General features: G+C 42.1%; 1 protein-coding gene across 3 annotated transcripts; it reads right to left on the bottom strand.

The window, feature by feature from the left end:
- Positions 1-22,065, bottom strand: LOC113021861 (potassium voltage-gated channel subfamily S member 2). 3 transcript variants are annotated; one of them, XM_026166670.1, is made up of 10 exons: positions 21,848-22,065; positions 13,849-14,030; positions 13,587-13,720; positions 12,546-12,710; positions 12,295-12,466; positions 9,768-9,851; positions 8,679-8,840; positions 7,315-7,398; positions 1,859-1,951; positions 1-1,041 (listed from the first exon to the last, which is right to left on the bottom strand). In XM_026166670.1, the coding sequence occupies exons 2-10, from the start codon at positions 14,017-14,019 to the stop codon at positions 592-594; spliced, it is 1,515 nt and encodes a 504-aa protein (XP_026022455.1). In that variant the 5' UTR covers positions 14,020-14,030; positions 21,848-22,065; the 3' UTR covers positions 1-591. The 3 variants fall into 3 exon arrangements, with proteins under 3 accessions (XP_026022455.1, XP_026022457.1, XP_026022456.1); XM_026166672.1 differs by lacking the exon at positions 21,848-22,065 and adding an exon at positions 19,504-19,623; XM_026166671.1 differs by lacking the exon at positions 8,679-8,840 and having other exon boundaries at positions 21,848-22,064.
- Between the last annotated feature and the right edge of the window lie 1,708 nt (positions 22,066-23,773).

The raw sequence follows: 23,773 nt of genomic DNA, 5'->3' as shown, positions 1-23,773 counted from the left end.
AACAATTCAGACTTTCATAATCTTTTTATTCGTTTCATTTCATACACGTGCATGCTATTTCTCTTCAGCCCAGCTCAGTTAAGGCTCAATTGATTCGGTTCTTGAGCAGACCTTCGTGTTTAATCTCGCCTTATGTAATTTTATTGTTTTGGGTGTTTTATCTTTAACAGCTACATAAAAACTTCATTATCAGAAAGAACAAATTTCCACCCTGAAAGCTGCCCACATGCACGAATAATAGCAAACTACCGTCCATCATGTAGGTTTGTCATGGAAACCCAAAGCTAATAATTAAAACCAATTTACAACACGATCCCTCCAACTCCTGATTTCTTTAAATTTCCCAAAATCTGATCAAATCCCAGCCCTCCTGGACTTTAGTCCTCCTGTTTATGCTCGATGAGTTCAAAGGTCAAACTTGAAGCGTACAGATCACTCTTGTGTTGCCTTGTTTTAAATAAAAGCCAGATTAAATATGAATGCAGTCATCGTTTCCATATGAACACGTCATGCATGAGGCAGGAAGTGAATCTGAACAGCTTTGATCTCCTGCCTTGATCAGCTCTTCAGCAGCTCTTCATCAGCTCTTCATCACAGCTGATGCGGCTCCTTCTTCCTCGTTATCGACGTGTAAGATGGATGCTCCACATAACTATAGTTTATTACACCTCCTTCATCCTCATAATCTATATCGTCCTCTTCAATATCATCAATATCATCATCGTCCAGGCAGCAGCTGTCCCCGTCTGACCCCTCGTCCTCTTCATCCTCCTCTGGCACATTCTCGCAGCTCATCCTCATCTTCTTGCTGTTGTTGTTCCTCACCGACGCCTCCAGAGCTTTCTGGCGACGGTAGAAGTGGGAGAACTTGTTGAAGATGATGGTGATGGGCAGCGCCACCACCAGGGTGCCACCCAGGATGCAGCCGCTTGCCGCCAACTTCCCGACCACAGTGACCGGCACTACGTCTCCATAACCCACTGTGGTCATGCTCACTGTCCCCCACCACCAGCAGGCCGGGATGGTGTCCAGGCCCACATCCTGGAATCAGACACAGAGGGATGCTTTAGACATCCAAGGTAATGATTTTCAGATGTATTAATATTATTATGTAAAGAACACAATTAAATAATAAAATACTTTGGTATATAAAATCTATCAGAACAAAGTTGAAGCTCTAATTTTCAAGAGGAAGAGATAAAGACAAACCTCTGACCACACGGACTAATGTGCTCTTTGAATTGAATCATTAGTAATTACACCAACAGGTGTGTCTTCCAACATCACAGATATCCCTGAAAAACAGGATAACTGCCACTTCGACTGTTCACTCACTGATATTTTTATTTGTTACAGACCAAAGCAAAGCTAACAGCTTGATTACGCTGTGAAGGATTTATCAGCGTCTAACGACACTAATTAAAGTGAAACACTCTGTGAGCCAAAACCTTTTAATTAGCCAAATGTCATGAAAATCAGCTCAAGGATTTCATTGGCCGGAGGAACACGAGTGAGTATTAACACAAAGACTTTGTTACAAAGTAACTGAGTAGTTGGTTGAAGTGTGTAGCCATGTTTTCATGTTTCACAATGTAATGTTTGCTACGTTCATCGCCGTGTTAGCATTCCGACATTTATACTGAGAGGAATTCAAACTGCTCAGAAAGTTTTGGAAACATTCAAACTGTAAACTGATGATGGCTGTAAAACCGTACGCCAAACAGACTCTCACTGAAATCACTGAAACTAAGATGTTAAACTTTTAAAAGGCAAATTCAAAGAATTTATTTGAACACAAACTAAAAGTGAAATGATTTCCACCAGTGAGGAACGCGACCTCACGTCAGTCAAACTTTACCTCTTCATACTCAGCAGTGTAGGCGATACCCGAGAAGACGGACACTCCCACGGCCAGGTAGAGCAGCAGGATGCCCACCTCACGGTAGCTGTGCTGCAGGTAAAACATGGAGGGGTTGAGATGTGTTTGTGCACAAAGCCTCATCTGTCACGATCCAATAACTGAGGTTCAATTTGTGACAGCGTCACAGCCAAACGCCCACCGCCACTCCCGCCCAGCGGGAGAAAACACTCATCTGTGTTTTTTCTTGATGTGAACTTTGTGTCTGCAGCTCGCCTGACAAAAAGTTTGTCTCTGTAAATGTGACTCTACTTCTAAAGTTTTGCACTTCCTCATAAAAACTCATAAAAGAAGGTTTTATAAGAAGACTAGAAGAGAACATGTGGAAATACTGATTTGTATTCGACTGCCGCACTCCTCCACCAAGCTGAAAGTCCTCCATATAATGGATGAGTTCAGTTCCTGGTTTCAGGACATCTAGATGTGAAATCACTTTGAAATAAGAAAATCTCAAGAATGTCAACAGATTATTACAGTTTGATATGTATTTATGACATTTTGACGCGATGTGTCCCGTCTCCTGTAACGTTTTTAGGGAACTCTGCCCATAACTTTTTATAATCCTGCCAACAATCACATGAACTTCTTATTGAAAGCAATGAGCAACACAATCTGACAACACAGCAGAATTTAACACAGTTTAAAGTAGGGGTGGGGAACGTCCGGCCTCCGGGCCGCATGCGAGACCGTTTCAATCGGACCGCAAAGCAATAACATGTATATATTTTATATATGTAACTTATAGCATGAATAAAAAAATATGGAAAAAAAACCCCACTGACAGTCATTAGTTTTCTGAGATAAAACAGACGGCTATCTACGTCCAAGTCAAAATCCTGCTCCTCACATACAAGGTCTTAAATAATCAGGCCCCATCTTAATCAATCAATCAATCTTTATTTATAAAGCACTTTTCATACAAAGATGTAGCACAAAGTGCTTTACATGGTTAAAAGCAGCCCACCCCACCCCGCCCTCCAACTCACTCCCCACACTCTCATTAACATAAACGATCGTGAATACATACACACCCCCCCCCCCCCCCCCACACACACACACACACACACACACACACACACACACACTTAAAGAGTAAAATTGGGCTGGGCACACATGAGCCCAGTGAGGAAACACTATCACAGGGAGCCGTCTGCACCGGGAGCCGGTCACAGACCGCAGCCTCCGGGCTGGGCACACAGCAGGAGGGAGGCAAAGGAGCCCCCCAGCCAGGCTGAGAGGACCCCCAGAGCCCCAGCAGCCACAGTCGATCACAGCCCCGGTGCAGAGAGCCCCCTCTGAGGAAACACTGGAGATATGACCTAATAAGAGTATATACAGAATAAAAAGATAAAATAAATAAGATACAATATAAATATAAATAGAGTAAGAAGTTTAAAAAAAAAAAAGAATAAAATGAATAAATATTAGGCAAAACCTAAATTAATGATGTAAATAGAATAACAGGATAGAATAAATAAGCATAAAATTAATAAACGCTAAGTAAAAGCTAAATTAAAAAGGTGGGTCTTGAGCCTGTTCTTAAAAACATGTACGTTCTCTGCGGCCCTGAGTTCCTCCGGCAGGCTGTTCCACAGACGAGGACCATACCACTGAAAAGCTGCCTCTCCGTGAGTATGTGTCCTGACTTTAGGGACAATCAAAAGGCCAGTACCAGAGGACCTCAGGGTCCGCGAGGGTTCATATGGTAAAAGCAGATCTGAGAGATAAGACGGCCCAAGACCATTAAGACATTTAAAAACCAATAAAAGAACTTTACAATCGATCCTGAAACACACGGGGAGCCAGTGACCTTGTAGTACCATATCACCCTATTAGAGCACTTCGCTCTCGCTCTGCAGGCCTACTTGTTGTTCCTAGAGTATTTAAAAGTAGAATGGGAGGCAGAGCCTTCAGTTTTCAGGCCCCTCTTCTGTGGAACCAGCTTCCAGTTTGGATTCAGGAGACAGACACTATCTCTACTTTCAAGATTAGGCTTCAAACTTTCCTTTTTGCTAAAGCATATAGTTAGGGCTGGACCAGGTGACCCTGAATCCTCCCTTAGTTATGCTGCAATAGACGTAGGCTGCCGGGGGATTCCCATGATGCATTGAGTTTTTCCTTTCCAGTCACCTTCCTCACTCACTATGTATTAACAGACCTCTCTGCATTGAATCATATCTGTTATTAACCTCTGTCTCTCGTCCACAGCATGTCTTTATCCTGTCTTCCTTCTCTCACCCCAACCAATCACAGCAGATGGCCCCGCCCCTCCCTGAGCCTGGTTCTGCCGGAGGTTTCTTCCTGTTAAAAGGGAGTTTTTCCTTCCCACTGTCACCATAGTGCTGCTCATAGGGGGTCATATGATTGATGGGGTTTTCTCTGTACCTATGAAGCGCCTTCAGGCAACTTTTGTTGTGATTTGGCGCTATATAAATAAAATTGAATTGAATTGAATACAGCACGTGATGTACGTTATTACATGATTGACAACAAAGGATGAATCCTGGCAGCTGTCATGAAAACGAAGGTGGATTCAGAACGCTGCGTGTTCCAGGAAAGATGGACACCTGATTTTTTTTCTTTGTTTAAGTGAAAGGCAAGCTGTGCCCAGTTTGTGGCGCGGCGCCGGCGCCATTACAGTTCGAAACATGCTAAACATGATGAGCTGAAAGCTCAACGTTAATGCTCTTCCCCAGAGTTTGAGTCCTTAACAAGCAGCTCTCACACGACCACAGACAGACAGAGAATAACGTGTGCAAGTTTTGTGGTGAGTGCATTAATAGCCATGAAACCTCATGAGGCTTAGTAACACGGTACTTTGTAAAAAATGAAATGGCCCCCACCCCTGCTTTAAAGGAAACAAATGTCAGCTATATTAAAATGAAGAAGGATGGTGCTGAAAAAGAAGTGTAAAAAATAAAGAAATGTGGATCCTTTGCACTATGAAAAACAAATCTAAGAGAAAAAAAACTTTGTATGCAAAAAACAGTCAGTGGAGTAAAAAAATGAGTTATCTGAGAAATGGAGCATTTCCACAAATAAGCAGCAGTAAAAGTCAATTCACAATGAAGCTGGTCTTTTTTCAGAGAACTGCTTTTTCATTAGATTATGCTTTACTTCTGAAATGTTTTGTTTTCCATTTTCAAGATCAAACTAAACATTAAACTAATGTTTTGAGTTAAAGGCTTTTTCATTACTTGATATGCAGGAAAGAGACCAAATAAGCTCTCAGTGCTTCATTTCAAATGCCGGTCACGGATCAGGAACTTTATTAAAGTGGTGCTGCACTTTAATAAAGGCTTTAATAATCCTCTGCTGGAAGGAACAAGCTCATGGTATAGGAGACGAGACGGAAACACAATGTGCAGATGTAATGAAAACCAGGAGGAGCAGCATGGTCCCTGATCCTTCATCAACAACTCCACCTCCAAAAAATGTCAAATAAAACAGAACACATGGATTTCCATAATATCAGATTATGTTCACAATAGAATTGACAAAATATCTAATTTTAAGAAAAATAAATGCTCATTTTGAATTTGATGCTGGGACAGGCCGTGCATTCCCACATGCATGCATTATGAGTCCATAAACATCTGGGAACTCAGGAGACCAGCTGTCATAAGTCAAAGGAGACTCTGAAGTTCTGGACTCTGCATTCACAACCCAGCAACCGACAGAGCTGTTTAACAAGTGTATTTACACAAGGTTTAAAAGGCAGCAGGACCTGAGGCTGATGAATCACAGGACGGTGATTCAGGCGGCTGTTTTGTCAACAAAGGAGAGAAGACTCGGTCAGAGCCAGAGCAGAGGAGTGGTTAGACTATCCTGACATCCTGGGAGGGACGGGAGGAGCGGTGGCGGGTGGACAGGCAGGTAAGTTTCCTCCGTTCCTTTCTCAGTGCACACAGACCAGCTTGGAAATCCTGGGAAAGACGTCTGTTGCAGGTCAGTGGCTTAACAGGTATGCTGACTGATCACAGTCTGAGAGGTTTGGCTCGAGCGGGTCTTAAAACTAATCACTAATCCTCAGATGGACGGCATGTGCAGCAGGCGAGAAGCGATTTTCAGTTGGTGTACGGTCCGGACTGCAGGCTGCCACTTCAGCACTTGGACTCTATCCAAGGAGCTGTGCTGCGGGAATAGGAAGGCCTTCCCTGGAAAAGTTGTCGTCTGGATGGAAGCATATGTAATACCATCAGAGATGCAGGTTTCTGAACTGAGTGCTGATAACAAGCCAGATGTTCCCTCTGCTCTTTAGTCCAGAGGCCGTAGCATCCATGATTTCCAAATAGAATTTCACATTTCAGTTCGTCTGACCTCAGAACAGTTTTTCACGTTGCCTCAGTCCAATTTTAATCAGCTACGAGAGACGGCGGCGTTTCTGGATCACGTTACCATACGGCTTCTTGTTTGCACGATAGAGCTTTAACCTGCCGTCCCGCGCAGATGGCACGGTGAGTTGTGTTCATAGGCAGAACCGACCCTGCACACACTGATTTCTCCCAATTCTCTGATTATTTTGATGATATTATGCATCATAGATGAGGAGATATTCACAGCCTTCACAATTTTAAATTCAGGAACATTATTCTGGAATATTTTACTTCTTAGAAACGGTCTCTCTGAGCTTCTCGGTGAATAAACTTTGGGTCTATGAGGTTTACAAAAACATTTTACGCCGCGTCCCAACTTTTTAGGAATTGGGATGGTGCGTCCATTTTCCCCGCTGGTGTCATTGATACATTACACATGATACTAAACATACACAATATACACAAAAAGGTTGCTTGGACTGATTTAGAATATTAAACCAAGTTTCCATCAGATGTTAAAGGTTGCATAAAGAGATTCTGAGCAGATTAATGTGTAAACATGACTTAAAGTGTAAATGTTGCCATCATAGATTGTGCTAGCTTCAAGGCTTTTACAGATGACCTCACTAATCCAACTTATACCTTGAAAGCATGATTTGAATTATAAACCATCCACAGCAATGCTAGCTAATTGGAATTGCTAAGTCATGCGTTTCCTAATGTTGTTTTTCTTCCATCTCAAACACACTGACACAATTCCCCTAAACTCAACAAGTGAACATCAGTGAGATCTTGTGTTAAAAACTGCAGCCCACATGCAAACTTTAGTTTCCTTCCGTTGTCTTTTTTTGTGCGTCATCTCCAAAACAGTGTGCATCACATCAGCTGAGATCTGCTCACAATCCATCAACCTGTATCTGAGGCGTCTACAGAAAGGTCAACAGAACAAAATGTCACAAAACTACAAAATAAAAAAATCAGTCACGTTGTTTGTACGGCTGGTTAATGTCGCTGTGTGTATGGGATACACACATTACAAAACTTTGTGTGTCTGTGTGAGCAGACAGAGTCCCCACTCACCCGCAGTGTTGCTCCCAGTGATCGCAGGCCTGTCGAGTGTCGCGCCAACTTTAACACTCTGAAGATCCTCATTAACCTGAACACCTGAGAGGACACAGAGTGGACTATGAGTCTTTAAAAAGAGTCGAACTCTGGCTGCACGGCAGCAGCTGCAGACATTCACTACACTGATCCAACGGTGGAGTCACGAAGCTTCAAATAACGGGGTCCGTGTATGGACGCGTAATCGCCGCGAGCTTCAGATGGGGTTTTTTCTAATGAGCACAGAAGCCACACCCACCACGTGCTCTAAGCTTTTGTTTGCGAGGAACAGCCAATCGGAAGGAAGTTGCATCAACGACATGTTGGTGTTAAAGACCCTAGCATTAGCTCAGCAGCAGGCCCATTTTATTTTTAGTGCTCTTTAAATGACAGAAAGTAACAGAAAGAAGAGAAGACGAGCTTTAGGGAGATAAGCACAAAGCATTCATGGAAAAATCAGCTTCACATTACTGTAACTCCTCAACCACACTGGGCTACAGAAAAAATGGTTCCTGAAAGATGAGAATCATCTTATAATTTTACAGCCACAATGATAAAATAAGCCCAGGCCCAGTATGATACTGGTGTGATAAAGGGTTGAACAGTGGGTGAACGGAGGCGCCTCATTAAATATAACTGTTTTGAACTGGGAATCATAAAAAGTTACTCAAATGTGAAACGAAACCCTAAAAAAAAAATCCCTGACCCCGATGTTTTCAATTTAAAATGAACTGAACGTCGTTGTTATAAAGAGCAGGTTTCGTGTTGTGGCATTTGAATCTGTTTGTCATTTTAGAAATATTGATTGAGAAATAGCTCCAGTTACACATGTATCATAGTTGTGCACTAATTAGCCGCACAGATCCATGAAATGCTAGACTGTCATTCAGGACCTGGAAATATATCAGACTAATGGAGCTACAATCCATAAGCCTTAGTTTCCTCCTGCTACAGGAGAATCTTAAGTGTGACATTAAGACCTGTGAGTAAGCATACACTCTTACATTGACTTCCTTTATGATTTCTCTTCATCGTGTGTAATATAAAATGAGCGTGGTCCAAGAACTGGTTGTTGTTGCTTGTGTGATCTCACTCTACATGGTCTGCAGTTATTAATACTGTCTCAGCGTTACAGTTTGAGGCTAGCAGAACCTCCACAGATGGTGCATGTAATATTAACAGTGTGCTCTTTGATGGGACTGATGAGATTAATACTGCATATCAGACACTGTCACCATAAATACAAACTATCACAGCCTTTACTGAGCGATTATGACAAATGTGACGAATCCTTCGTTACATTTTTACCAGAGCAGCATGCGGTCCACATCCACAGCACAGACCTGTATGAGTCGTCCCAGGTTGCCCAGCTCGGACTCGGATCCCAGAGTCATGTCAAAGAGCAGAGTGACGTAGATGGGAACCACAGACACCATGTCAATAATGTTCAGAGGGTGATGGAAGAACTTCTTCCTGTTTGGTGCGAGCAGCAGCCGCGTGACGACCTCAAAGAGATCACAAACACTCAGCGTTTGTCACTGTCCTCTGTGTTCAGCGTCTCTATCAGCACTGACATATTTGGGCCTAATATTTAAGTTTAGGTATTTTAACTGTGCCTGGAATTTGTGTTTGGTCTAAACAAAGTAATAAAATTAAACTGATGCAAGTCAAACCAATTGAATGAAGTATGTAACAGCTCATCATGGTCTGACTTTGCATTCTTTGAGGGTTTTTTTCTTTGTCTCGTGAGTTCCCCGCGTCTTTGTGTGATGTTCTTTGTCTTCTTTTCATTTTACTTCCTTCTTTATTTTAAAGATTTATTTGACGGGACAGCAGTAAAGAGGGGAGAGAGAGCGGGGAAAGATACACAGTAAAGGAACGTGGGCTCAAACCTCAAACTGACGTTCTTCCTGTTTTATTTTGAAGGGTATTTCCTCACTTGGCTTCCATAAGTTTAATTCCCTCCTTGTGTACCTTTCTCTCTCTGCTGTATTTACTCTGTTAGTCTTTGTGAAGTTGTCCCCGTGTCTTCCTTCGCGACCTATTTCTCTGTTTTTTTTCACTTCCTGCTCCGTATATTTTCGGAGTGATCCTCTCTGTTCTGTGTTTCCTGCCTTCACCGTGTAGCACGTTGCTATCTTTCAGGAGTATTTAAAGTGCCTTTTCCTTCATCCCTGCAAAGACATTAAACTCTGTGCTGTGTTTCATCTTCCCTTTGATAAATCTCCAGCGTGAGATACATATTTATGATCATTTTAAAGCATATTATCTTTATTGTTTGCTTAACTGATACACAGTTAAGTTTATTACTTTTTTTCTTCTCATTGACATGCATGGGAAATGCCCTTATACACAACCTCAAATATTAGACCCAGTGAGTTTTTAGTGCACAGTAAAACAGTTCACAGCAGGCTTAGTTTTAATCACCTCACCTCGAAGGTGAACCAGCAGGAGCAGAACACCTCCAGCGCCTGCATGGTCGGCTCTTCAATCAACTTTCCATCAGAATCAAAAGTCTGGGAGACAAAAAGGACAGAGGACAGTTTTTAAAAGTGTTTTCAATTAAACATTTAGTGATTTCAAATGTATTAAAATTTGAGAGCCCATTAGATATTTTTATTTTGAAATAATTACAAACACAAATTTTTATTCATGTATCTTTTCAACGACAGGATTTTCTTTAACAGACATCAAAGGTAGAATGCTCAGTTCAGCATGAACGCTGATCTTAGAGCCAAAGAAAAGACAAACAGACACATGGTGGCTAAACAGAAATGATCTGTTGTAATAAATGCAAATACAAACAGGAAAATCATGAAGACCCTGGAAAGGCTCATCCTGGACCAGCTGCGACCCATAGTAAGACCACATCTGGATCCCCTTCAGTTCGCTTATCAGCCTCGTCTCGGAACAGAGGACGCCATCATCTACCTGCTCAATCGTGTCTACACCCATCTGGACCAGCCGGCGAGCACTGTGAGGGTCATGTTTTTTGACTTTTCCAGTGCTTTCAACACCATCAGGCCGACCCTCCTGGGTGATAAGTTAGCAGCGATGCAGGTGGATGCTTCTCTGGTGTCCTGGATTGTTGATTACCTGACAGGAAGACCACAATATGTACGTCTCCCACAGTGTGTGTCTGACAAGGTGATTAGCAACACAGGGGCACCACAGGGGACTGTCCTCTCCCCCTTCCTCTTCACCCTCTACACCACAGACTTCAGCCACTGCACAGAGACCTGCCATCTTCAGAAGTTTTCTGATGACTCTGCGGTGGTTGGATGCATCAGCAGGGATGATGAGACAGAGTACCGGGCTGTGGTCGACTCCTTTGTCACGTGGTGTGAGCAGAATCATCTGCAGCTCAACGTGGCAAAGACCAAGGAACTGATCGTGGACTTCAGGAAGACCAGGAAACACTTGACCCCTGTTTCAATCCAGGGGGTCAGTGTTGACATTGTGGAGGACTATAAATACCTTGGAGTACACATTGACAATAAACTGGACTGGGCTAAAAACACCACAGCACTTTACAGGAAGGGCCAGAGTCGTCTCTATTTTTTGAGGCGACTGAGGTCCTTCAACATCTGCCAGAAAATGCTGAGGATTTTCTATGAGTCTGTGGTGGCCAGTGCGATCCTCTATGCTGTTGCATGCTGGGGGAGCAGGCTGAGGGTCGCAGATGCCAACAGACTTAATAAACTGATCCGTAAGGCCAGCAATGTTGTGGGGATGGAGCTGGACTCCCTCAAGGTGGTGTCGGAGAGGCGGATGCTGTCCAAGATAAAGACAATGTTGGATAACACCTCCCACCCACTCCATGACATGTTGGTCAGTCACAGGAGCTCGTTCAGTGAGAGACTGAGATTACCGAAAAGCACCACTGAACGACACAGGAAATCATTCCTGCCTGTGGCCATCTCCCTGTACAACGCATCCACTTAACACACTGTTTGCTGCTACAGCTACACATGTTTCTTTTCCAAATATTTATTTATGAGTGACTTATGTATGTATGTATGTATATATATGTATATATTGTACTATTCTTAGTTAGCGTATTGTCTGTCTTGTCTTAATGTTGGTTTAAAATGGAGCACTGTAACAAAAAATAATTTCCCCCAGGGATCAATAAAGTATTCTGATTCTGATTCTGATTCTGATTCTGAAAAGTGATGATATAAGGTGGACTAAGGATAAAAATAAGGCATCAAGAGTTTAAATAAAACACAAGTAAAACAGGGTCAATCTATCTGACTGATTAAATCATTTTATTGGTACTTTATTCTTCTTTAATTATCTTTATGTAAATAGTTGTTCGTGTGTTTTGGGACTTAATCAGGAAAAATCTAAAGCACAGAGAGCTGCGTGTCCAAGCTGTTGATTTACTGGTTCATTTAGTTTCCCACCATCACCTTTGGCCACTTACTGAAAGAGTGAAGTCACAAACGAAGGAAATGAACTTCCTCTGCAGACTGTCTGAGCAGTTAAAGGACACACTGGAGAGATTATATCTCAGTTTACTTCCTTAAAAAGCTGGGAGAGCTGGCCAGGACATCGCTGTCCCTGTGACCTGGACCCGGGCACTTTGGTTTTTAGCATCACTCTGTTTGGATGCAAACAATTATCAGTATTTTACTTTGTTTTCAGTTCATAAGGTTGCTTCAAGCATGTTTTTCTGTCTTTCTCAGAGCGGATTTAAGGCTCTTTGTGAAAGACATCTTTGGTAATATTAGACGAGTGTAAGTCACACAAAATTAGTTTGTCTATTTGATTTCACTGAGTTTGACTCTGAGAGCAAACAAACAGTTTTAATGAAACTGTGGATGAAAAGGGTTAAATACTCGAATTGTCTTCATGTGAGCCTGAATCAGCCCGATGAAGCCAACAGATGCTTCCTGCTGAAAGCTGACTGAACCGTGTTGTTTGGTCTCCACGTTTCCAGCTCGCCGTACCCACCTGATACTCTGGCATGCTGTTGATACACATGGTGGAGATGGATGTGAGCACCACTCCGATGGAGAGCAGACTGAAGAGCTTGCTGGGGATGGAGTATCCCGGGTTCTCCAGCGTCAACCACAAACACTTCCTGATGTTCCCATAACGCACTTCCTGGAAGTGCTGCATGTCTCTGCGAAGGTGGAAAAAGGCAGTGAGTTAATAATTTATTTAAAAAAAGGAGAAAGAAAGTGCAGCTGTGTGTCTTTTACTTGTTTAAGTCGGATATCTCGTCCACAGATGTGTCTACACTGCTGGCGTCGCTCTCATCGTCCCAGCTACGATGTCGGCTGCTCTCCAGTTTGCGGTCGTGGTAACGGTAACTACAGCAACTGTCCAGGAAGAACTCATTGATGCCCCAGTACTCGATCTCCTGGCTGTCGGGGAATAGAAGCCAAATCAAGGTTATCTATGCAGTATTAAAAGAAAAGTACAAACTACATCAAAATAAAATGATTTCCATCTGTTTTTTTCTTCATCTGCTTCCAATGTTATTAGTGCACTAAATGGATCCATGACTCCTATAATTATGCTGCATAAACAAAGGACATATGCAAGCAGGCCAAAGGCCAAATTCACGTTAAATCTCTGCTTGTTCTTTCCAGCACAAATATAACACTGACACACCTGAAGATCCACTACAGGATTTGCAGATTTGCTTTGGTGTGAAAACCAGGATGTGTTCCTGAAGGTAACCAAACAGGCTTTTTGAGCAAACCTCAGTTTAACAAACGTTAAAGAAAAGTAAAACAAAAACAATCCAACCGTGGAGCTCAGTCTTTGCGTTCATGTCCAGGACACGGGACCAATCAAAGCCTCCACCACCAGCGCTGCACCCTCAGTGACTGTAGATGATGTCACATTTGTGCACAACAGCAGTGCTTCAGTGTGTGAGATCATGAATAAGAGGTGAGATGTTACAACTTAGTCTCAGTAGTTTGGGTTTGTGACTTTTTCAAAGGATCAGCTGCTTAAATTTTACACGATTGTGTAGAGTTGATGAATTCATTTTACTGTTTATGTTTTTAGGCTTTAAAGTTTTTCATGCAAAGCAACAATGAACAGTGAAGTCTGTTAGCAGCTGCTGTGTCTGATTACAGGTCAGATAAACCAAGAAAAACTGAACAGACTAAAACCTTTGTTTGAGTCACAAACGTCCACAATCAGTTCCAGCTGGATTGGTATGACAGGTGTAAAGGTTCTCTGGGATGCAGAAGGATGAGGATGTTAAAATGAATGTTGCTCAGACAGACCTGAAGGAGAAGACGCACAGCTCCTCCATGATGTGAAGTTTGCCAGTTTGGTAGAAGTGGATGACGTAAGGGAACAGGCCGGGATTCCTATCAAAGTAAAACTCCTTCTCCTGCACATCATAGTCATCACACACCTATAGCAGGAAAGGTGGGAATACGACAGAGGAAGAGTGAAGAAGAAGAGAAGCAGGTGGGCTTTCAACAAGTCAAGCAAAAATCCATCAGGTCTCGTGTCAGTCGTATCCCGCTCACACCCAAACACCTGCAGTATGGCCTCCTCTGAGTCACATGCCAGCAGCTTTCCCAGTCTGGTGTCTGGGAATTTCTTCAGCGTGCTGGAACAGAGGCTCCTCTTCAGACCTCCGACGTTCACGTGGACGAGACCCTCGTCAGAGTCCTGGTGAGCCCAGCTGGGCAGACTCTCCTTCCCCATGGTTAGATCAGCTGAGACACAAAGACAATGAAATGAACACAAACTGAAAAACACCGCTCTGACACTTTTTAGAGACATTTAATTTTGTGGTTACATTATTAAAAGACACGATGTAGATAAAAAAGGAACTGTGAGTCTGATCTATCAGTGTGTTAGCCTGAGTCCTGTAAACATACCCTTGTCAACATATTTACCACATCATGCCAGTATACTCAACCATCTGTCACCATTCATTTCCTTTCACCGCATCCCCGCATGTCTCTGCTGCAACAGTTTCCCTTTGTGTAAGTCATTTGTGATAAAATTGCTGGTTAATTTCAAAAACTGTGAACGTATATGGATAAAACCCAAACAGCCAAGCTGTGCTCAGACATAAAAATCAATTCAGCTTTGAATTAAATCTCCACAGGACACAAACACAGATCTGCAGCAGTTTCTGTGAAGACTTCTCATAACCCCCCCTCTTGATTCTTGTCTCACATGTGAATCTGTCAGTAAGACACATGAGTGAGACAGCGAGAGAAAAGAAGCATTAAAATGTAATCATCTTAAAAGGAAAAGACATCAGAGGTGGAAAAGCCAATTCAAAGTGACGTTTCCTAACTTAAATCGGCGTTTTCTGCCGTGGTTCTGCTGGGCCGAAGCTCAGAGGCATTTCTCATTGTTTTTTTTCAAAGGGAATTTATCGACGCATGGTTTTCTGAGTACACGCGATCTTTACGGTCCAGATTCAGTTACATGAGAGCTGCTTTATATTCGGCAACCGCAGCCTTCTAGTGAGGAGTAAGTACTGCGATTCAGTATCACTAACAATGATAAATAATGCCCCTCTGTTCTACTATCACTCACTCAGACGATCAAGTTTTATTCTTATTCTTGCATCTATACGTCATGTACAGGTAGAGGAAACCTGTACAGTTTATCCTTCTCCTCCTTCCTTCTATGAGTCACATGTTCCAGGCTTCAGACTGTGCTAAACACTCAGATTCACACAGTTTTTTCTGCTCTTGGGTTTTTGTGATGTCATAAAGAGTGGACATCTCCACCCATGTCCATCCTGGACATTATGGATGGGGATAGAAAATAATATATTCCCTAAAACCTTCAGTTTGGGATGAGCGACCAATCAGAAACAAGCTGGGAGGAGCTAAATCGTCTGGTTTCAGACAGAGGATGAACTGGAAGTTTCACCATGACATAAACAAGGATTATTTTGAAGTGCGATCACTCAGAGCTATTCTTGGGGCTGGAAATTAGCTGAATACGACCCCTTTGATGACAGACACAACATTTTAATGGAAGCTGTGATCGTTTGACAGTTAATGTGCATCTGACTGAATCATGACTCATCTCTCGCCCTTAATCTTTGTCTTCTTTATCTCAAGCTGAGTCAGCACTCATTGAACCCCCCATGAAGAGCGTGTAACAAAGAAGAGTCTCAGCTTTATTTTCTGCTCCAAACGTTTGAGCTTCTTTTTAAAATTCTAGCTCCTCTAACTCCACCTGCTGCTCTAAATGCACTTTTAAGACCAGGGGGGCAGAAACTAATATGTAAGTACATAGAGACATTTTCATGTTGACCACAAAACACAACAAGCACTGGTTGAGAGCCAGACTTAATCTAAGCGTAACCACAGTTTGCACATTTTCAAAGTGTTTCTGTGCAAGAAGCAGAAGATTTAAAACGGTTCTTCTGACCTCATGGTTTCTTGCAACTTTCTCCATCAAGTTTAAAAAAACAAAAAAAACATATATCGATGCAGCCAGAACTCCCACACGTGCTCATTTACTGTACTCCCGGTGCAAACACCCACACAGCGCGCATACTTTCACAACAAAAAGAAGCTACACAATGAAATCAGACAACAGATGAGTAAATTACAAAGTTCACATCAAACCCCCAAAATTGTGGAAAGTGCTGTGATGCTATCAGCATCTCCCAAATCTTCCTGCTGTGATTTAAGATGTTTTTTAACAATACCAAGGTAACATGACCGCCAGGAAAACATAATTCAGTCCTGTTTAGTTGCCAAGAATTGTATTAATATCGCTTAGCAACAAGTAAAGGTTGTGAGGATGAAGGTGTCTGCAGCTCTGTTTTCATTTTCACTCCATCACTGCCAGTTTGAGCTGAGTGTAACTCGTGTTTTTGGAGCTACAATTTACAGCCGTCCCCCAAACACACCACACAACAGTTTATCGTGACACTCTTTCAAAGACCTGTCTGAGGGCTGAGACTTGGCGTCATGTGACGACTAGAGCTGGATATTATACGGCATGTCTGGTGAGGATTCCCCCACAAAAAACTTTTTTTTCACTGATGTCTTTAAAGGGAACACAAAAATCCATCAGTATATATACTGCAGTCTAATAATGTGAGGCTTTAAGGCCATACTGTGTTGCTTTTAAAAAATTATGCTCAGTTATTCCTTGTAATAGTATCCCTGCTGGGTTAACTCGCAGACACATTTCCTCTTCATCTTCTGTGTTTTGACTTTTGCAGTCATCAGTCTGAGCTGACGACGTGTCAGGCTGCTTTTATGTGGGGAAATCTGGTTAAACATGTGTCACATGGTCACATCAGTACTAAACTGTTGTGTATATTTTAAGCCACTTTTAATAGGTCAGATGCACTTCAGACAGAAAATGCTGCTTCCAGTTTGGATTGTGATTGATATTCCCTCAGTGTACACCCTCCTTATATTTCTGAGCCTTTGTGTGGCCGTCCTCTACACACAGAGTGGAGCAGGCAGCAGATGCTGCAGGGGAAACAAAGGCAGCACAGGTGACAGTTTGTATTTGTCATCAGAGTGTAAATATCCAAACGGTTGCTTCTCATGTGGTGCTCACTCTAGCAGGACCGAGGACATCCATCCATCCATCCATCCATTGTGAGGCTGCAGTAAGTGCCTCGCTGCAGGTAAAGTGTAGCTATAATGTAATGTAACAAGGTTACAGAGCCTCTAATTACAGAGTGTAGGAAATCGCCCGAGGAATCGCAGACAGGTGTTAACCTAATGTGGACATAATGGCGTTTTAACCAGGACGCTCTGACTTCATCTGCTCCTGAATCTTTCACTGTCTTCCTGCTGGTATTTAATCAGGTTTCTCTGCGCTCAGCTCACTGATTTATGGTCACACGTCCTGGCTATTGTTCGCTTTACCGCAGCTGGAATCTGTCTTCATCCGTCAGCGGCATGTTTGGGTCAAACTCAGAGACGGGTGTAAAAACTCACAGAGCGCTGGACAAGAATAATAATAATAATAATAATTCCATGTACCTTACTATATAACGCTCTTTTACACTTGACCACATTTTTAACTCATTCACTGCCAGCCATTGGCAGTGAATGAGTTAAACCCATTGACTCATTCACTGCCATTGACGGCTATAGACGTCAATGGCAGTGAATGAGTTAACAGAAAAACAGATTTTTTTACATCCCTTTGAATTCGTGTGTAGCTACATGTTTATTTAAAAGTTGACCATGAATAATTTATGAAATATGATTTCAGTCTGAAAACGCCAACATTACATTCAGCTGCTGAAACATTAGAATCCAGCCACACAGTAATGCACAGCTGATATATTTCGGATATACTTCACTGTAATCTCTGGTCTCCTCTTTGCTGTGTTTGGTTTCTTTGGTGATTTTTAGTTAATCGTATTTATGTGAATGTTTTGTCTCTGCATGGTCATTGTCTGTTTTTTTATGGTCGGTCTTTGTGGTTCTCTTGTGTTTTCTTGTTTCATGTGGTTGGTTTTATGGTTATTTTTCATCCTTCATAATTGTTTATGCTCTCTTTGTGGCACATCCTTGTAAATGCATACATTGTTGTGAAACCACGAGAGTTAACGGTCCCTCTCTGAAGTTGATGCATGTTCAGAAATCCATTTCTAAAGATTCAACGACCGAATGCCTCCATGCATTAAACTGATGAGGCAAGAGTATTTAACCACTGAAAACGGCCTCTAGTGATAAAAGCTGAATGTAAACAAAACTTACAAAATAATCTGAACTCAGGAGTGTCTTACTGGACCTCTTAAACTCATCACACAGCCTTGTCTAAGGAGCTTGGAAAGAAAAGCGACTGGACTTTTCACCTCTCATCCGAGAAGCTTCTTCATTCTAAGGTCAAATGGTGGAGAGTCCCAGATTTAAACTAGAGATGGCACGATACCACTTTTTAATATCCGATACAGATTCTGATATCATGAATTTGAATATCTGCCAATACCGATATGAAGCCGATATAGCGTATTTTGTAATCAATAAAACTGTTTTTTATAAATATCTTGCTGCATTTTGTATAAGTTCATACTTAAGTTTTAAAAAACAAGCGACCGAAGCTATTCTGTTATACCCGTATGCAAAAAATACACTACACACAAAACATTTTATAGTTTAGCAACACTGATCAATCTAATAAATCTAAACCTACACCATCCTCCCTATTCTGGTATTTTAAAGAGTAGTTACCTACCTCACTAATAGGGTTGCAAACTCCCAGCAAAAATATTAGGGAACCACCCCCCGCCCTTAATCGATGTAATCAACTTTAATTTAATGCAAGTGTAAAACAAATGCACAGAAATGAATTATTTTTCTACAATAATTAAATAGATTCAACATCTTTCTTCAACAGAATTGCAGACTGCACAGATGGTACCAAAGGAAAAAGTACTATAGCTTACTAGGGTATATGTTAGACTTATTAGTTACTATATACAATAATGGATTTCTATACATTTAATCAGATGACCACGTTTGTTATAAGATTCAGATAATTATTTATTCAAAGTTTTTAAATGACATAACAAAGAAAAGTATGTCTTTGTGCCCCTCCCTCTCCCTGTTAATGCCCTACCTGGCCCCCGACAAAACTTTGCTAGACCCGCCCCTGCACAGTTACCAGCCTTCAGCTATGTAAAAAAGGATCCTGGTGTTAGTTGTCTCTCAGAAACAGTTCATAACTTCCCTTCAACTCATTCAACTAAAAGGTAAACCTGTTTCTCCATCACCTGTTCAGCTCTGATGGTTCAGTTAGGACATCTCCTGGTTTCATCTTCATGTTTCCCTCTCACCACATAACCAAACCGACATCATGACCAGCAGCTTTTATAAATACATTCTGCTGTTGTTTATCCGCTGGTCTCCTCTTTCTAGCGCAAAGTGGGCGATAAACAAACAAGAAAGACGGAACTTGCAGCAGAAAACCCGATCAGCTGATCATTGATCAGTTTCATGTTTGAAGTAATAACAGGAGAGGAAGGGGGAGTGAATGAGAGCAGATGCAACTGCACAGCAAAGACAGAATAACTCCAGCTTTGTGTCTATTTTTTAATTCTAGCTGAAATACCGGACAAATCGCTTCCTTTTCACCTCAGTATGGAACTCCGATGGTCAGTGCAGCTGTGGCTCAATATATCAGTTGTTAAGCTTAACGTGGAAATACTCTGCAAACATTCAGGGATGAACTTACACACTTGCTTTACTTCTCTGGGAAAGTTTTTGCCAAGATGAAATGCTGCGGTTAGGAAGCATGTGGCGAGGCTCCAAATGCTCCAACAGACCGCCGACAGGTGTCGCAGACAACAGTCGCTCTATCACGTGACACATACTGCTCCGATGCGCCGAGCTGGGTTACGCCAAGTAGCGCGTTTTGTGAGGTGATTTTGTGATACTTCGGATCGGATTACATTTTTTATTTCTCTCCGATATCCGATCCAGTAATTTAGGTCCGTATCGGACTGATACCGATACGTAATATCGGATCAGTCCATCTCTAATTTAAACCCCGTGGGAGTTTCCCCCCAAAGAGGGACAAAGGACCCCCTGATGATCCTCTACCTAATCACATGAGCCAAGGTGTGAAAGCGGGTGTGGGTCACAATCAGCCAGGGTTTCAGGTGAGTTCATTGTGAAACCTGGCCCCACCCTATCGAGTGAATTCCTGAGGTCAGATGTCCCAGGATGTGAGTGGGCGTTAAGGCGTCTGGGAAGGATCTCAAAACTGGATTATAGATGGCAGAGAGTTGGTGTTGTAAACCACCGCCTCTGTTCAAAGATGGTCGCTCACAGTGGACATAGATGGCTTCTTTCACTCCTCTTTCAAACCATCTGTCCTCTCTGTCCAAAATGTGAACATTGGCATCCTCGAAAGAGTGTCCTTTATCCTTAAGATGCAGATGGACTGCTGAGTCTTGTCCTGTGGAGGTGGCTCTTCTGTGTTGTGCCATGCGCTTGTGAAGTTGCCGTTTAGTCTCTTCGATGTAGAGGTCTGGGCATTCCTCGCTGGACTGTACAGCAAACACCACATTGTTAAGTTTGTGTTTTGGAGTTTTGTCTTTCGGGTGAACCAGTTTCGGTCTGAGTGTGTTGCTGGGTCTGAAGTACACTGGGATGTCATGCTTGGAGAAAACTCTCCTGAGTTTCTCTGGTACATAGGGGATGTAGCCGGTGTATCAGAGAGTGTCTGGGAGATCCCTTCCCAGACGCCTTAATGCCCACTCACATCCTGGACTAGGTTTCACAATGAGCTCACTCGAAACCCTGGCTGATTGTGACCCACACCTGTTTTCACACCTTGGCTCATGTGATTAGGTAGAGGCTCGTCAGGGGGTCCTTTTGTCCCTCTTTGGGGGGAAACTCCCACTGGGTTTAAATCTGGGACTCTCCACCATTTGACCCTAGAACTGAAGAAGCTTCTCGGATGAGAGGTGAAATGTCTTCAAGCAACCTAAAGAAGTCCAGACGCTTTTCTTTCCAAGCTCCTTAGACTACGAGGACCTGGATGACTGAGAACCTTCACAGACATACCACACAGCCTTCACTGAGCCTGGATTATGTTGTTGTTAGAGTAAACTGCTCCCGACGCTCAGTAACTGACTTTAGCTCGAAGGAGTTTGTTCAGGATAAGAAACTCCCCACGATAACTTTAAAGTATGTTTGTTTTTGTTATCTGGAAACACTGTTCAGCCACTGCAGCTCTAAAATGATAGATTGCCCCAAAGCCTCTGTTTCTGACACCAACACTGACCTAGAGCTGACCCATTTTTTAGATTTAGTTTCACTAAATGAAACAAACATAGCTCTTTATTACCCGCTGCATTGCATCTGTCGTATTAAAATGGGCTTATTATGCTCATTTCCAGCTTCAGATGTTTATTCTCAGACTTTACCACAGTGGCTTTGCATGATTCAGATTTTGAAATAATCCTTATTTGTCATGTACAGGATGGCTTTCTTCAGATTGGCTGCCCCTTGCAAACAGAAGGTTTGTCCCTGAGACAGTTCTTGGGGATGTAAGTGCTGAGTGAACCTCAGACTGTCTGAAACCTCAGTGTTTCAGACAGCTTGTGGTTGACAGGGATGAATATTATTTAAGTTTTTACATATTTAGTATGAACATCCACTGAAATAGTATACACCACAGGAAATTTACAAAGAGCAGAATAGGCCCACTAAGGGCTCCACAGCTTGTTAATGAAGTATTTAAATATTTTCTTGCCCCCCACATTAAATACGAGTGAGACACTGGGAGCCTCCGTGTGTCTGTAATTACATGCTGAGCTCTCCGGGGAGCTGCTTTGGTGCACATACAGAAATAAAGTTGATCTATAATTCAGCACCTGCAGCCTGGAATCACAGCGGTGGGGAAAAAGCATCTTCAACAACAAACTCCCTCCGTGAGCAAGAAGCAGTGCTGCAAACAAAAGGGCGAAACTTCCCAGAGTAATCTGGGATAACTGGAGCTGCCACTTTAAATCTATTTCACTAAGACCACGCGACGAAAAAAAATGCTGGTGTGTTTTAATGTGACTTACCTGTGATGTCATCTTCACCCCATGATGAAGTTTTTCACTCCTCCACCTCTGAAAAAGATGTGATCGCTGGAAAACAAACAAGAAACCTTGTAAAACCCGCGCGACCTCCTCGTGCTGGAAACTTCAGCCTCCTGCTGCAGGGCTGTCACAGTCCGCCGTGCGCGCGCAGCTTTCCTCCATCTGAAGCGCTCATCGGTCCGTCTTCTCTCTCGGAGGCGGTCTTCGGCTTTTTCCGTCACATTCCGTAACAAGAGCCGATCTCCGAGTGAGACACGTCTCCTGTATGAAAGACTTTTTATGATGCGTTTGCGGCGCTCAGCGGTTATTCAGAGTTCAGCGAGGCTGTTTTTAAAGTCTTAATCTGTCCGCGGAGAATCAGCGCAGCTGCGTTAAACCGGCTCTAACACCGTCATCGTAATATCTCTTATATCTTACATCTGGGATGTAAGCTCTGTGTGTGTGTGTGTGTGTGTGTGTGTGTGTGTGTGTGTGTGTGTGTGTGTGTGTGTGATAAAAACGTGTAAAGTCCCAAATGCCACTTCTTCTTTTTCTTCTTCTTCTTTTTTTTTTAAATTCATTTACTTTTATTTCCTATATTAAGGCTTTAATATCCCAGCAGGGACACACTGCAGCTGTGAACAGCTGACTTACCTTTTTTCTTATTAAGGTATAAACTTTAAAACACTTCCTCACTGTATTGCCAACAGTGTCTGTGTCACGTGTTCAATTCTGCTTAAATCAGTGGTGTCAAACATGAGGGTTGGGGGCCATAACTGCCTCAAGAAAGACTCCAATCCGGTCCACTGGAAAATGTGAAGGAAAGCATAAACTGTATTTAAAATAGTGTTTACCTGAATTTGAACTATAATTTAATAAATGTTTACAACTCGTTGCACTGATAAAGACCTTCTCAATGGCTATTCATACAGCACCAAAGTAATTATGTAATAAATAAACGTAAAAAAAATCTCTGATTTAATAAAAACTTTCTGGGTGATAAGCTACTTTCTATAATTTTACATATTTATTTCTTGCAGTTTAAGCCCAAAGTGATGTGCTGACAGATGTCTCTTATCTGCTGTAGCAACATTTCTTTGTTGTGCAGAAAAACTGAGAGTAAGTTTCCTAGTTGGACTTTTTTCTTACATTAAGATATCTCAGGGATTAAATGTGTAGCTTCTTTATACTGACAGAAAACTGATTTGTTTTAGGTCTGAACCAAAGTGCGCTGTGTGTGGCCCACAGTGTAACAGGCTTATATGCCCACTTACATCTTTTCCACAGCTTTTTTTCCCACATGTGATCTTGAGCTTCTTCTCCTCCTTCCTGCATCATCTCGCTATCCTGATTTGTGAATTTGACTAATTTTAGCTCATTTTGTATCAGTTTCTTTACCTACATTTGACAACCTCATAATCTCAGCATGTGAGCATGAGTCTCTATTGATTTCATAATATATTTATAAATAGATGTATTTGTTCATTTGTTTATTCGAGTGCCGTAAACCATTACAAAGGTTTATTCTGCACAAGCTGTGACACACAGAAATTTGGAATATGAGTCATGATGACATTCAGTAAGATTCCAAATTGATTCAAATATTCAGCAAAACTGTCCAGTTCACAAAGTGTTCTCATCATTTGCACATCTACAATCTTTTTATGTCACTGATCTGCTGCACGCTGGAGTTATAATACAGAAATGAGCATTTCATTGAGATAATGGGTCATACTTCTTTCCTTTTATATTTTTTCTCATATATTTTTAAATGTTCTGTTTACCTTTTTATTACACAAATTTTTTTTATGAGGAAACATGGGAAAAACACATTCCTGAGAAATAATAAGCGCAGTGTGTGCAGACCTGGGTTTTTAACATACCAGACTGGAAAAATTGTGTTTTGTAACAACAGATATTTCACTCAGT

Source organism: Astatotilapia calliptera, chromosome 5, assembly GCF_900246225.1.
Source record: "Astatotilapia calliptera chromosome 5, fAstCal1.2, whole genome shotgun sequence".
Classification (NCBI taxonomy): Eukaryota; Metazoa; Chordata; class Actinopteri; order Cichliformes; family Cichlidae; genus Astatotilapia; species Astatotilapia calliptera.
The sequence above is the reverse complement of the archived record's forward strand: the minus strand, read 5'-3'. Positions and strand labels throughout refer to the sequence as shown.